General features: G+C 42.0%; 1 protein-coding gene across 1 annotated transcript in view; it reads right to left on the minus strand.

Moving 5' to 3' along the window:
• The window catches only part of TYR (tyrosinase), a 57,966-nt gene extending 43,352 nt beyond the window's left edge, over nt 1-14,614 (minus strand). The window contains exons 1-2 of the mRNA XM_063325216.1: nt 13,772-14,614; nt 3,973-4,189 (exon numbers count right to left, since the gene is read on the minus strand). Of these exons, the coding sequence (XP_063181286.1) occupies nt 3,973-4,189; nt 13,772-14,614 (1,060 nt within the window). The remainder of the gene's footprint in view (nt 1-3,972; nt 4,190-13,771) is intronic.
• Nucleotides 14,615-15,169: the final 555 nt, after the last annotated feature.

Raw genomic sequence — 15,169 nt, forward strand, 5'->3', positions numbered from 1 at the left:
CCTGTTGAACTTCATAAGGTTGGCATGGGCCCACCTCTCCAGCCTGTCAAGGTCCCTCTGGATGGCATCCCTTCCCTCCAGCATGTCAGCCGCCCCACACAGCTTGGTGTCGTTGGCAAACTTGCTAAGGGTGCACTCAATCCCACTGTCCATGTCGCTGACGAAGATCTTAAACAAGACCGGTCCCAGTACTGATCCTTGAGGGACTCCACTTGTCACTGGCCTCCACTTGGACATGGACCCATTGACAGCCATTCTTCGGGTGTGGCCGTCAAGCCAGTTCTTTATCCACTGAATTGTCAGTCCATCAAAGCCATATTTTATCAGCTTGGAGACCAGGAGGTCATGCGGGACAATGTCAAAGGCTTTGCTCAGATCCAGGTAAATGACATCAGTTGCTCTCCCCTTGTCTATTGATGTTGTGACGTCTCATAGAAGGCCACCAGGTTTGTCAGGCATGATTTGCCCTTGGTGAAGCCATGTTGATTGTACCCAATCACCTCTTCGTTATTCTTCTGCCTCAGCAGTACCTCCAGGAGGATCTGCTCCATAATCTTACCAGGCACAGAGGTGAGACTGACTGGTCTATAGTTCCCTAGCTCCTTCTTCTTTCCCTTTTTGAAAATGGGGATTATGTTTCCCCTTTTCCAGTCAGTGGGGACTTCACCAGACTGCCATGACTTTTGGAATATAATAGAGAGTGGTTTAGCAACCTCATCCGCCAGTTCCTTCAGTACCTGTGGGTGTATCCCATTGGGTCCCATGGACTTATTCACTTCCAGGTTCATCAGATGGTCACGAACCTGATCTTCACTTACGATAGGCAGTTCTGTCCAACCCCTGCCATTGTCTTCTGTGACTCCGGGAGTGTGGCTGGAGCCCTTGCCAGTGAAGACTGAGGAAAAGAAGTCATTGAGAACCTCAGCCTTCTCCATATCACTTATCACCAGCTCCCCCGTTTCCTTTCTGAGGGGGCCCACACCCTCCCTAGTCTTCTTCTTACCATTAATGTACCTATAGAAATGTTTGCTGTTTCCCTTGATCTCCTTGGCTAGATTTAATTCTAACTGAGCTTTAGCTTTTCTCACCAGGTCTCTTGCTGTTCAGACAGCTTCCTTATATGCCCCCCATTCCAGCTGTCCTTTCTTCCACTCCTTATAAAGTTTCTTTTTGTGTGACAGTGTGTCCAGGAGCTCCCTGTGCATCCAGGCAGGTCTCCTAGAATAATTCTTTCCTGCCTTCCTCTTTGTTGGTATAGTTTGCTCCTGGACACAGAGAAGGTGATCCTTGAGTATTGACCAGCTGTCCTGGGTCCCCCATTCCCTCTAGAGCTTCGTCCCACGACACTTTGGCCAGCAGATCCCTGAAGCGACCAAAGTCTGCATGCCTAAAGTCCAGGGTCATAAGCTTAGAATACATGTTCCTAGTTGCCCCAAGGGTCTTAAATTCTATCGCTTTGTGGTCACTGCAGCCAAGGTTATCCCTGAGCCTCACGTTGGTCACCAGCCCTTCCCTGTTGGTGAGAACGAGGTCCAGCATAACACCTTTTCTTGTTGGTTCCTCTACCATTTGGAGGAAGAAGCTATCATCTATGCATTCCAGGAACATCCTGGATTGCTGGTGCCTTGCTATGTCATCCCTCCAGCAGATGTCAGGGTGGTTGAAATCCCCCACAAGGACCAGGGCCTGTGAACGCGAAGCCAATTCTATCTGCCTATGGAGGGCCTCATCTGCTTGGCTCTGCTGGTCAGGTGGCCTGTAGCAGACCCCTACTGTAACATCACCTTCCCCTTTCTTCCCTTTAATCTTAACCCATACACTCTCAACGAGCTCCTCATCCTTCCCCATGTAGAGCTCCATTGATTCCCCACTTCTGTAGCTACTTCAGCTGTATGGCTTCTGAATCGTATCTAACTTGCACACATCCTCAAGAACACTTTTCCTCAGTCTATTGGAAGAACCATCTAAATCACATGAAATCCATTAGAGCCTATTGGTGGCAACCATGACATGACTTTTGTGGCATTTGGAGGGCTCCAAATGATCACAGTGGTGAGCTGGATCTTCATAACTTCAGTTAGAATGATGAATACTCTTCAACTTCTGAAGGGTTGTTAGACAGAACAAAAGAATGCACTCAGAGGAAAAACTGATCCAGAAGAGGTCTTTTCAGTTGCACTGACATTGCCATCATTCAGATTAAAGTATGACCCTCTTCAAGTGTGATTGGCAGATGACACTATGATATTAAGAAAGACCAGCTGTGACTGTGCTTGCTAACCATGAAATTAACGTGACAAAGAGACAACAGTAGAGAAAGGGCTTGATGCATTAATCAGACAAAACACTGACTCTCATTTTAGAGTTAAAGTAACTTCTTCCAGGCTCTTTGGGAACGGTAGGTACTTTCCTGATCATTGTGCAATTCTGCTGAACACCTATGTTATCACCTTTTTTCAAATAGCTGCTGTCATTTTCATAGGAAAGCATATCCATTTGTATCAACGGGGTATACTTGATCTGTGACTGTTTAGCTGTCAGTTTAGACTTAGCATTGACAAAAAGCAGGTTTTGTCCTTTTTCTGCAAGTACTCACGAATTACAGTTATTTAATGAACAGTCATGATGCTGAAATTTAGGCTTTGTGAGTGGTCCGTTTTGACTCTATGTGCCTCTGCATAACTTCCACTGACTGTGCCTTTGCTTTTGTTTACAATACTAGCAGCATGATGGTAGACTGTCCTTATTGCATTACTTGTTTGCTTTAATTCCCTTTTCTCTGCTCCTCCTATTCCACTCTTTGCGTCTATCCACATACTTCATGGAGAAAAATGTGAACAAACCTCTACTCAGTAATGTCGCCTTTTTCTTTCCCAAACTTCACATGGTTCCCTTTCTCAAAGGTAGGAAGCACATCTATGTCCAGAGCTGGAGTCAATTAACGTCTGGATTCTCTGCTGGCTTCAGCAGACAAATTCCACATTTTTGTCTGTTTTTAGAGCAGAAAATAGTTCACTTTTTTTGTTTCCTGAGAAAGCTTTATGGCATTCTGCACTGTATTAACAGCAATACTGAATATATCAAAAGCTTTGCTTTCTTATCCTCACACCAACATTTATATAAATGTTCCTGTTTTTTCCCTTGCACAGTTCCTTGCAAGCAAAAATCTCTGGGATGTGAGAAGTAGATCATATTTGATTCAGCTGATATATGAGACTTTAGCAATATTTATTGATAAATATATAACGTGTTATCCTTGTTTATTAGCAATTTAGCAAAATTCAAAAGAGAATGGGTAGACAGATAATTAAGAATAACTATTCCTTTTAGCAAAGAACCCTTGTTTACTAGCGAATTAGGAACATTCAAAACAGGTTGGATAGTTAGAAAATTAAGATAAATAACTGAATTCTTTTGGAAATGATACTAAGGGTCATTTTTGAGGTATAACTTAGTCCTTAATCCTGAGATTTTGGGGAGAAGTCTGCTATGGAGTTCACAGTGGCAGGGCGTAGACATAACGTGCCAACTGGCAGCATCCTCTCTCACCCTTGTTATCCAGCCTTGCCTCTGGGAGACGGTGGATTCCAAGGCAAACCTGTAACCCACGTGGACATGGTTATGATCAAGTTTAAGTAGATTATTAGATGATCTCCTCTTTTGCAGTACTACATTTCTTTGCTGTGCCTGGTGCTGGCAATAGCAGGAGACAATATCTCCTAACAGATGGATTTAGGATCTGATCTAGTCTGTAGTTTATATTTTCTTATCAAATGCTTTTAACATGTTTCTTTCTGTCTCTTGCTGTTCCAGGAGAAAGCATAAATTTTTCTTTTTCTTTCTTTCTTTTTTTTTTTCCTTTTTGAGTGGTGCTTCATGGAATCAGCTTGAACTGCCCAGAGTTTAGAGACTTTAATCCCAGAGAGAATAAATTTACAGATGGAAATGGCATAATAAAATAAAACATGTTACCTTCCAAAGTGTTTCGGAAACTGTAATTGGCCATTTTATCCATGGATCCAGATTCATACTGAGTCAGTGACAGGCAAAACTCAACTTCAGCTGAGGTTGGGAGCCTTGGGGTCCTTGATTTATCGTTGTTCCCAGGATTGCGCAGAATAGGCCCCTCACTTGTGGCATTGCATAAAGCCTGTTGGCTGTTGTACTCTTCAGACCGAGTACAAATTACCTGTATAAAACACTTCCTATTAGCAGGGTTGCAATTGTAAATAATAAAAGCAAACAAAAGAGGTACTTTGATTAATTATTTTTTTTAAGGAGCAAAGAAAATGTACAGTATTAAAAGTACGTTGCAAGAATATAGATTGATTTTTAAATTTTCTGTTTATGATTTTAATATAAGCTGGGTTATTTCATAGAAGACACCCCTCTAATACAGTGCATTTTTGGAAATAATACACTAATCTTATCTGAAACTACCCGTGTATACTAAGGCATCAATTCTCATTTAGGCCCTTGAAAACTCACTGAGGCCAAAATCAGTGTTACCTACCAATGCAGCAGGACACAAATGGAGTTAAATCTGCTGCTGCAGTTGCTAAATGGAGGCTTTTTGGCTTCAGCAGGCTACTGAACAAAGCCGTAGTCATAGATTTTTCTCCCCACACAGTAAGAGGGGGAATTTTTGACTTGGAATATGAAAAAAAAATCTTTTTTTTTCTGAAAATATATGTCTGTGCTTTGTCAGACTAAGTGGACATTTAGTTTCATTATGTCTTGATGATGCTATATGTACAAAATGGCAAAAGACGTTACTGTCGGGATGAACATATATCACCAGCTGAGATACCGCAGTGATGGGTATTGGGGGAGAACCTTAAATAGAGAGATGAATACAGACATCAAATACTGTCAAAATCCAACATCATTTATATAAATGTTCTGGGCTCACAGGCAAAGTCCAGTTACCATTACAGAACAAGTCATTATTTGTCAGATGATCTGTGAAAGCTACCAGTCCAATTTGAGACTCCTGGAAGTGCAAAGTAGTTCAATGTAAATTCAAATGACAGTCAGCTCATTTGGCCAAGTCAAAGTCCTTCACATTTCCCCTGGGTTGAAAGTGCCCACACAGACTGTCAGTGTCACTAAGGTGCTGCTCATTATCTTTATAAGCCACAATAACTTATTTTTTACATAAGGATGTGTGTCCTCTGATGACCATAAGCTTTTTTAGTAGTGCTTGTTGCATCCCCTGCTTGGACAGTGATCGGAAGGAGAGGCAGGATTTTTTTCATATAAACCGCCAGGGAGTTAGTACAAGTACTAACTCATATTTGTATTTTATATTCAGGAACTTGCCCAACATGGAGACAGGATGGAGGATGGAGAAAAATATAATGACACAAGGACAAGCAGAAGATCAGACAAGACGGTTTGGTGGGTGTGTATAGTGATACACCTGAGAAATCTATGAAAATGAAAGAGTGCAACAGTGGCTCAAAACTCCCAGAAGTCGTTTTGTATCCCTGCTAGGTAAGGCTGAGGCTCTGAACCAAAACTGCTGCCTATTGTTTTGCTTTTTTTCTGAAAAACCCACCAAAACAAATAAAACTCCAAACCACCAGAGATTCCTTCAAAATGTAGCACTCTGTGATTGGCAGGTAATCAGTGTGGTTAATAAGAACTTTCTATGGAGAAAGAACGGGTCTCATTACTGAGTGAGACATCATAGGGGAGAAAACAACATTGAAGCCTCCAGACTTCGTTCATCCTGGAGGTGTACTTCTATTTCATGGACCAAAACGATGAACAAGAAGGTGAGTGAAAGCAATCATATCTGCTGTGAATGGGGTGGAGGAACATGAGGTTCTCTGTTAGTGGAGGAAGTGAGTGGGAGATTCATTTCACTGGCACCAGCTGTGTCCAAATTGCCAGACTGAAGCAACACTTCATAGGACAACCTCTGCAGTCGATAGAGCCATCTCCAGAGCGTGATTCAGCCCTTCTAAGCCAGATGACTGGTAGGTGAGATGTACTTACCTCTAGGGGTGCCTAAGTCTCTCCATTGACTAAGTCAATGAAATAAAATGTGTAAAAAATCAATGCAGAAACCGTCTCTGGACTGCAGTTAGCAAGGGAAGCAAAATTAAGAGTGTTCAGCTTAATGCTCTGCTTCTGCATTAGGATGGGATGAATCACACCCCGGAGGCACGGATGTGCCTCTGAAGTGACTAAAGATGGAGCCAAAGGCAAGTTGCTTTCCTGCCTAACTGACTTCTGAAAGCGTGGAATGGGATGAGATGAATCCTTTCCTAAGTGATTTGACCACAAATTCACAGAAAACGTATGACAGAGCTGGTGATATAACCTAGATTTTTTAAGAATCTGGAGTTCTTAAATGATAAGTTTCCTATGAATATGAATAGAATGAATAAATTATTCTCAACTCTTTTCTTTTTTTTTTTTTTGAGGAGATAAGAAAGCTTATCAGAGAAATTTATCCTTAGAGACTGTTCTATTGCTGAAATCTGACCTAGTCTGTTAAAACTACTAAGGTGCCCTTGGAGGCTGTAGGTAGTCGTCCATCAGAGAGTCCCATGTGCACATTCCACCCAGAATCTCACCAAGTGGGTCAGGACTGTGCGTCTAAGAGGGGCTGAGGTCAGGACTGTGCCTCTAAGAAGTTTCTTTTAAGAATGCCCACTGAGAAGGGAGAGGTAGCAAGAGGGAGAGACCTAGAGTTATAAACACAAAGCATAGCTACTGTGCTGTTTGTATCATTGTTTTGTGTTGCTGAGAGAGTTTATTCCTGTCAGAAGGAAAATAGGGGGATGATGCAGGCTGAGGGAGATGCTCTAGTAATTTCTTTGTTTATAAAAGTGCACAGTCCTATGTTCCCAGAAGTGCATTAGTGAAAAGGGCAAGTGTGTCTTGGCTGGTGGAGCTCAACCCATTTCCCAATTGGTACCTGGCTCAGAAACTACATACATGTGGATTTTCTGTTCAGCTCTGTTTCCCATGGATCTTATCTAGGTCCACGCCTTCTTCTGCTTTCTCTGCCCTGCCATCTTCTACCTTTTCATCCTCTCCCCACTGCACTGGGGATATATCCCTGTTGAGTCCTAAAGAGGAATCACATGTTGCCTTCAAGACCAGTTTTTCAGATATTCAGACAGGGAATCTTCCAATGTGAGCTCAAATATACCTAAACAAAGGAACATTTCCCCTTCGTTCTGTTTATTCATTTCAGTGGGATTTCATGCGACTGTTAACGGTATGAGGCTTATAAATGGTTAGAGTGATAATATTTTTTTTCTATTTATGTCTCAGTGTAGCCCTTATTAACTGTCTGACTAACCCAAGTCTTCCTAAACAGAAGCCGGGTGCTAAAAGGCACCTGGTAACCCACGGTCAAGAAATGCCAACATGTGGAATGCTTCTCTGTGACATTCTGCTACTTGTTCTGAACTGAAAATGAAAGTCTGGCCATAAAATTAGGCAGGGTGCTTTTCCAGAAAGGTGTAACTTAGGTAATATAAACTATGGGTCTATCCTGAAACCATAATTTGCTGTTTTATCAGTCACGTGATGTGTAAGTGGTAACAGAACACAGGTCGGTTAAATGGTTCCTCCTGGATGTAATCTGCGTAAAGCACGCACAAAATGGGTCACGCCATTGCCTTCTTTTCATTCAGCAGGAGGAATTTCTGCTAGAAACATGCCGTTTTAACACAGGATTTTTTGTCACCTTTCAAAACAGTCCCGAGCAAATTTCTCGATTCAGCCTGGACAAAGCTTCGTATTCAAACTAGACCCAATGCCTGCTCTCTGATATGCGTGAATTCACCGGCTCCGGGGAAATTGTGAGGAAGATACTCCCAGGAAAAGCTTATGTAAGCAGTTAGCAGAGCAGATGCCAGCAGATGGCAGTCCAGAATACACAGCATCGCTCCTGGGCCTCGTAGCACCCAGCAAAAAAATCCCTCCGTGCACTGCAGTTGAGATCTTTAGCACAAATCTTCGTACCGTTTCTTAGAAAACAGACTGTAAACGTGTGGAAGCGCTGCTGCAGTCTCGCACCTTTTCACAAATGGGAAACCCTCTTGCCTTTTAGTTTGCAACTGCTTGCCAGTTTAGCCCCTGTGCCTAAATAAAGTCAATTACATTACAGGAGTCTTCAGCAGTGTTCAGTCCTTTGTCTGCTATTTTTCAATTCAAAGCTTTGGGAGTTTTAGTGACAAATTCTTTTTAATTGTTTTGGCTTTATTAGATCTGCATTCACAGGGATGTGCAATGCAGGTAATATCTACTTGAATACTTGGAAAAAGGTGAATTTCTGTGGTACTGAAATAGCTGCTCATTTTACAAAGTGACCTGAAGTTCCTCAGTGTGCCGAGGAAGTACAGCTACTCAAGGGGTTACTCCACATCTCTACTTCATTTAGAGCTAGTCCCTTGCTCTGCTTCTCCTCTGACCCCACTGGGCAATACTCTGCCCCTGCTAAGAAACTATATCAGCATGTTTTCACAGTGCTCCAGGTTAACATAGCCTAAAAGAACCACTTCAGACTACAGCCAGAGCAGCCACATGACTGGCTTGTCTGTGGTGCCCATCCCAGCTCTCCAAGGGTGTGATGTGGGCACTTCATGGCCCTCCTTGACACATCCCTGTGTCTCTGTTTGTCCTACGTGAAGTCCAGACTCCTGAACTCCCTGAACTCCCTGGATCCCACTATGCGGCCAAAAGAGATTTTGCATTGATTCATTGCCTTTCCCTGTCTTTCTCCGTCTTTCTCCACTTACTCTCACATTCTCGCTTGGGAACGGCACTAAAGTGCAGCCCTCATGCTGGATTTAAAACATTTGGCAATTGTAAAGAGGTTTAATTTTTCCTTCTACTCACCAAACTGGGAAAATGCAATTCTGACCCCCGTGGCACATGCATTAACTGGAGGAGCTGTGAAACTCAAGCTAAAAGGAGATGAGACAAACGTGAACTGACAGCACTGAAACAAACCCGGAGCCTTCAAGGAATTTTCTCAGCCTTCAGCAAAAGCTGGCTGCATTCCACCTCTTTGCTCAGAGGCAGCCCAGAACTGGGGGGTTACTTACCCCCACTTACACCCCTTTCAGCACCTCAAAATGGTGCTGGGGTGGAGTAGGAAACTCTGCTATCAATTTCTACTGAAATATTCATTAACACTTTCTGGTTTGGCAGACCGTGGTTCCCTGCTTTCCAGCTGTCTCCAGGCTGTCCCGTTAGTGTTGCTGTCTCCATGTCTACCACAAACTCACGAGACACAACTCTCTACAGGTAGAGGGTTTCTTCTGGTGAATTATTAACAAAACCAATTTTTAGGAAATTCATTATCTATTAATTTATACACCTCTGAAGATGTTTATCTTTTGCACTACACGACCCCTGAGCAAGCTTGGCTATATGCTAGAGAACAGCCGAGCAACCTCAGGCCAAACTCGGCTGTCAGCCACTCGTGGTCCCGTGGTAGAAGGGGAATTACTTTGCGATTACAGTGACTTAAGAGGCTGAGGATACGCGAGTGGCTGTTCCTGCTGTGCACAGATCCCGATTCCCTCAGGCTGGGGCACAGAGGTGTGGCATGTGGAGACTTATCTCTTTGTAATAGGAAATATTTCAAGTTTATAATCCATGTAAGCATGTCATTCGGAGACCAATCTCGACAAACTCTTCTTTTGCAGTTACTTACTCCATTTGGGCTGTTGGGGTTTTTTTTGTGTGGTTGGTTTTTTTTGTTTGTTTGGGGTTTTTTTGTTTTGGTTTGTTTTTTTTTTCAGTTTACCAGCCCATAGCTGGCACCAAAACCTATTAAGTTGCATTAAAAAATAAAGTCATTGAATTCATGAGATACCCCGGTGTTCACAGACAGGTGGATATCAGACTTTGGCTGATTTAAGAATCAGCTAGTGTTGGCTTCTGGTGTTTCTGTTTTTGAAAATTTCCTGCAGTTTTTCAGGGTGGACGTGAAATAGTGCTTCAAGTGTTCCTCTCAGACTATTCATCTAGCAATACAGCTCCCTGATAAACTGTGCTTAGAATTAAATAACTGTGTCTGAATAGCTGAATTTTGTATTTCTTATGAAGTCATATTTTCAGGTAATGGATCTAAAGTGCTGTCATTATTAGTTCAGGAGCATTATATCCATTTTCTATTTGTGTAACTTGTTTCCCTTTTGTAGTAGCTTCGCATTTGTGTAAGTGGTTCTGCAGGGTGATACGGAATGAAGTGCTGAGGGAAATTCTCGGTGCCTGCAACAGAGAATTGGCTGCAGGCTTACAGCAGCGCATCCGAGAGCAGACAGCTCTCCACGTTATGCAACTGCTTCTCTCAAGTAACTCTTCTTACAGGAGAGACAAGGCACAGGGGACTGAAGTTGGGGTATAGCCTGCTTGCCACAATAGCAAACCTAAACCAGCACTTACATTCTCAAGCTTTACTTCTTCCTTGTCTGTCGAGCACGCTGTGGGGATCCCCGAACCCTAATGTCAACTACCAGCAGAAATATTCTGCTTTTATTTGCAGAAGGTTTTTTTATGCATTTGCAACTTCGCTGACTTCAGTTATTTCTACAAATTAGTCCTGGTGCAGAGGAAAGCAGAATTTCACCCGCTACTAAAGTGAGACATAATAATTTTTTCCTTAGCAAACCCATTATCTTGAATGATTATAGAAATGGGCACTGAAACTAAAAACACTCAAAATGTCATGGAGTATCTCCGTTTCCCACATAGCTTTCCATTAAGTCGGGATGGAATTGCAAAATTTGGTAAAGCGTTAGTAGGTGTCATGCAGTCCTAATTCTGAATGCAACACTTGAATCATCACAAACAAGTAACTGAAAACATGACAAAATCCTTTCCACCTACCCTAAAACAGAAGCCAAGAAAACAAATAAAAACACTAAAGATCCCTGATAGTCTTGCTGATAAAAACAGAGGCAGGAATCAGAAGTTTCACTTAGATAATAAATATGAGAAAAATGTGGACAGATAATTCACTCAGCTAAGTGGTAACAGCAGCATGTTGAAGAAAAAGTAAGGCGAAAGCAAGAATTTCAGCATGTATTCATGGGTATCCACGTTGCCATGGCAACTTCTCAATGGAATAAAGTATTTTCTCCTTTCTTTAGGGATTAAAAAAAAAGAAGAAATGCTGTTCTGCAAATAGGCACTTTACCTTTTCTTCAATAAATCTATAACTATTTCCTAACATAGCAGGCATTGTTTTGTTATGCTTTGGAAAGACTTAAAATTCTAAAAGGACACCATACTATAGACGTGTTATTCAAAAGGTTTCTCTTGCCCTCTTTTTATTTTGAATGCTTATTAAAAGCCTAAAAATTCCATCACATTTCTGGATCCTCCTCTTTCTCTCTTTTTTTTTTTTTTTTTCCCTCTTGCTGTTTAGCTACAGAGCTTAGATAATCAGCGTATTCTGCAGCAGATCTATGGCTGTTTTCCGGTTCAAGCTAAGGCTATTTTTGTTCCCTTTTGATTTTCTGGAGTGAGATTCTGATCTATTTCTTTGTGCTACTGAAGTAACTGCATTGACCAAGTTATTCAATTGTAAGCCACTGTTTAAATTTGGATTCAAGGCTAATAAAGAAATATCAGTTTGTGTTGTATCTTCACCCCAAACTCACGGACTGAAAATGCAGATCTGTTTAATCTCTTTCATTCCTTCTCTAGATAAGGGAGCAGAGATATACAGCGATAGAAGATGTTAAAGGGGAATAATTCCCTTTGAAGGTCAAGTTATTGTAGCCCTGCTTTGGAAATGTTGATAACAGTGTAGCATTTCCAGAAGTGGCTGAAAAATAGAAGTGATAAGCACTCAGTTTCACAAATTACTTGGAAAACTTCAGCAAAGGACTTAGGTGCTTTTACATAAATATACTGATACTGAATGTGTTTTAAACATTGCACAATTTTTACTGTTGCACCTATTAAAGTTATACAAAAATATCGGTTAAAGCAGGTTGTTTCTTAAAAAACTGTCTATATTTTCAGAATACAATTGTGGGAGCTGACCTTAAATTAGAAGTTATAAACCTGACCAGGATGAAAAAATTATAAGAATTTGTATATGATCAATAGTACCTTTGAAAAAATTAGCTAAACATACCTATCTGAGCCCTCCAGTTCTTTTAGAAAATTCCGCTAGCAGCTCACTGATTCCTTTATACTACCTGCCTCCTCCTGCCTTGGTTATCTCATCCAGCGTACTGCATTGATAGCTCCACCCAACACATGTAACTAGTGAAATTCTGGTTTCATTTAACACACTTTAACTCTGGTACCATTTTCACATAAGTCTTTATTCATCTCAGAGCAGAACAGCATCAGATTGAATTCATTCTGGCGATGCTATCTCATTAAGTTAGGAGGGTTCATCCAGACTCATGCTGCTAGAAACAAGCAGAATATTGGAAAATGGGATGAAAATACACGCTTGTAGCTGTATCTGCTTTATGGCAATGAGGTCAAATAATGTGAAACAATCCATGTCTATGCCAGTAAAACCATCTTAGGCTCCCAAACAAGGTGGCTGTATGTAAATATTCTCCTGAAAATGGTCCATGAAAAGTACCTGTTTGTGGGAGAACTACTATGCCAGAGAATGTCGTAAAATAGGTCTGTTAGAGTGTCTGGGAATGTTTGCATTTACAGGTATATACGCAGTCTGTGTTGTTCAGAGAACACAAATCAAGACTAAATACAGTATAACCAGACAAGTTAGTTGCTGTTTTGTAATGCCAGAATATCAGAGAACTGCTGGAGCTTCTGTCTCATTCACTTTCCATTAAATCAGTAAAACTGCCCAACCTTTATTTGGGCTGTTGCTACAGAAATAAATAGAACACAGACAGATTTACACCAACATAATCATAGACTTCAGTGCCAGGAGGGACTGTTGGTATTGTCATGATGGAGTGCATCTATGGAAGCCAATAGACCTTTGTCACTGTATTTCAGGCGATGTGGCAGTAATGAGCAAGAGACTAGAGGCTCTCAGTGTTAGAACAGCACAGTATAGTTCAGCTGTATGAGAACACATCAGCTATGTAAATATGTAAACTTACCTTGCTTTAATTTGCAGTGCTTTTAAGTGGCACAAATATATATAGAGTTTACTTAGTTCCTTTGACCAATAGAGATTACTTCTTAAGTGTCTTTTGAACTACTGATGTCAGTTGCACAGCTGGTTCTTCTCCGATCTAAAGATTTATTTTGTTTCTTTGTTTATTTCTTTGTTTTGTTTTTAATTTGAAAGCAGACAAGCTTAATTGAATAGTTTTAAACGCTTGGATAGAGGAAGGCACTGGGAGAGGGGTAGACCCTCTGAAAACTCTTTGCTTCTATTTCCATCTCTCAGTCATCAGTTGTCCTGCATTGGTTGTATGCTAGCAATTTGTGTACGTAAATCCTATTTTTTCTCACCTGATTGCTTCAGAAGACCCAAGCCTGTTTAGCCTGCTAAAGACCATGTCTGGACACAAAGATGTAAATTCCACCTTAACTTTGGGTTCTTAATTAAGCAGCCTAAATCCTACAGTCAGATAGAGAAGAAGCAAAGAGACAAATGAATATCTCTAAAGGAAGATTAAGTCCATATAAATCTGATTTTCTCTCTGGTAGTGCTTACTTCTCTCCAGGAATGTCTAAGGGAATGCAGCATGGCCAAGCTCCCAGCTTGTGCCACTAAAGTGCCTCAAGTCAGGTAGGATAATTCTGGCACAATCCCTTCCCCTTCCCTTTAGCCTGTCCTTACCTGCCATGAGGAGAAAAATGATGCTGGGCTGAGTAAATTAGGGTTGGTGGGATGTCTGCCACCCATGTATTCATCAGTGCAGACCACACAGTCCTTGGCATCTCGCCAGTCCCAGTAGGGGATGGTGAAGTTCTCATCACCTGTTATCTTCTGGATCTCACGTTCCCACATCAGCAGAAAGACCCGATGCCAAGGCAGAAAACCAGGGGCTTCATGAGCAAAATCTATGTCCCGCCACACACTGGACCCACCTAAGAGTGTGTCTCGAGAGGCATAATAATGCATCCACACAAAGAGATCATACACGTTGATGTTTCTGAACATGGGGTTGGAGCCATTGTTCATCTGAGTATACGTGCCAGTAGCAATAACATAGTCCCGGCTAGGGGTGTTCTTTGCCAAGTTAAGGTAGGCAAGAAACTTGTCCTTCTCACTGGTGGTGAGCTGGAAGATGTTTCTTCTCGTTCTCAGTCGCCTTTCAGTGCAGTTGGGTCCTGAGAAACCAAACTTGCACTCCCCACAGTTGAATCCCATGAAGTTGCCTTCACATTTACACGTCCGGTTGTAAAATATAGAGGGCCAGTCCTCTCTGTCATCCACTCCTGAGAAAGGGAACTGTGGTCCCAGCGGAGCCTGAGAGAGAAGGATGTTCTGGCAGGACCCTCTGCTGGAAAGCTCCCCACAAGGGGACCCGTCTCTGTCCCAGGGGGGACAGCACTCCTTCATCAGCAAGCTCTGCGTGTTTGCACAGGCTCTGGGAAACTGGCCGGAGGACGGCTGAAGGATGGCTAGCAGAAAACCCATGGCAAACAGCGACATCCTCACAGAGCAGCAGGAGAGCATTGGCGTTATGCTTCAGTGCATGGAGTGCTCTCTCTGACCCCTCCAAAGTCCTGGCTGTGAAAGAAATTCCTCCCCTCCACCAGGAATGCTTCGCTGCTGACTTCTGCTACAGTGCACCCTCCAATGTCCTTCCCCATTCCTAGCCTGGAGGCATTTACACACAAAATACTCTTCAGGGTTAATCTGATTATCACATGTTCTGGGTGAAAGCCAAGTGACTTTTCTTCCCCACCCCCTACAGGTTTCGAAATACAGGCATTTATTATAAACTTTCATCTCTGCCTAGCACATGATTGCTTTCCTCTGGCAATTGGAGAGGAAGTAAAATTAAAATTTGGACACAGAAACAGTTGTCAGCTCTTCAAATTCCTTCTTTGATTATATGCTTTATAGTAAATGGTTGTTTTAAAAAAGACCCAGAAGAATCTGATCAGTTAAATAAGCACAGTGAACCTAAAAATGAGAAAATAAACAATTTAGGGGTAAGCTATCTATTATCTTAAGAGGAAGCAAACATAAAACACGGTCAGATTAAGTGAGAACATGGGGCAGAAC

This window comes from Chroicocephalus ridibundus, chromosome 1, assembly GCF_963924245.1.
Source record: "Chroicocephalus ridibundus chromosome 1, bChrRid1.1, whole genome shotgun sequence".
NCBI lineage: Eukaryota > Metazoa > Chordata > Aves > Charadriiformes > Laridae > Chroicocephalus > Chroicocephalus ridibundus.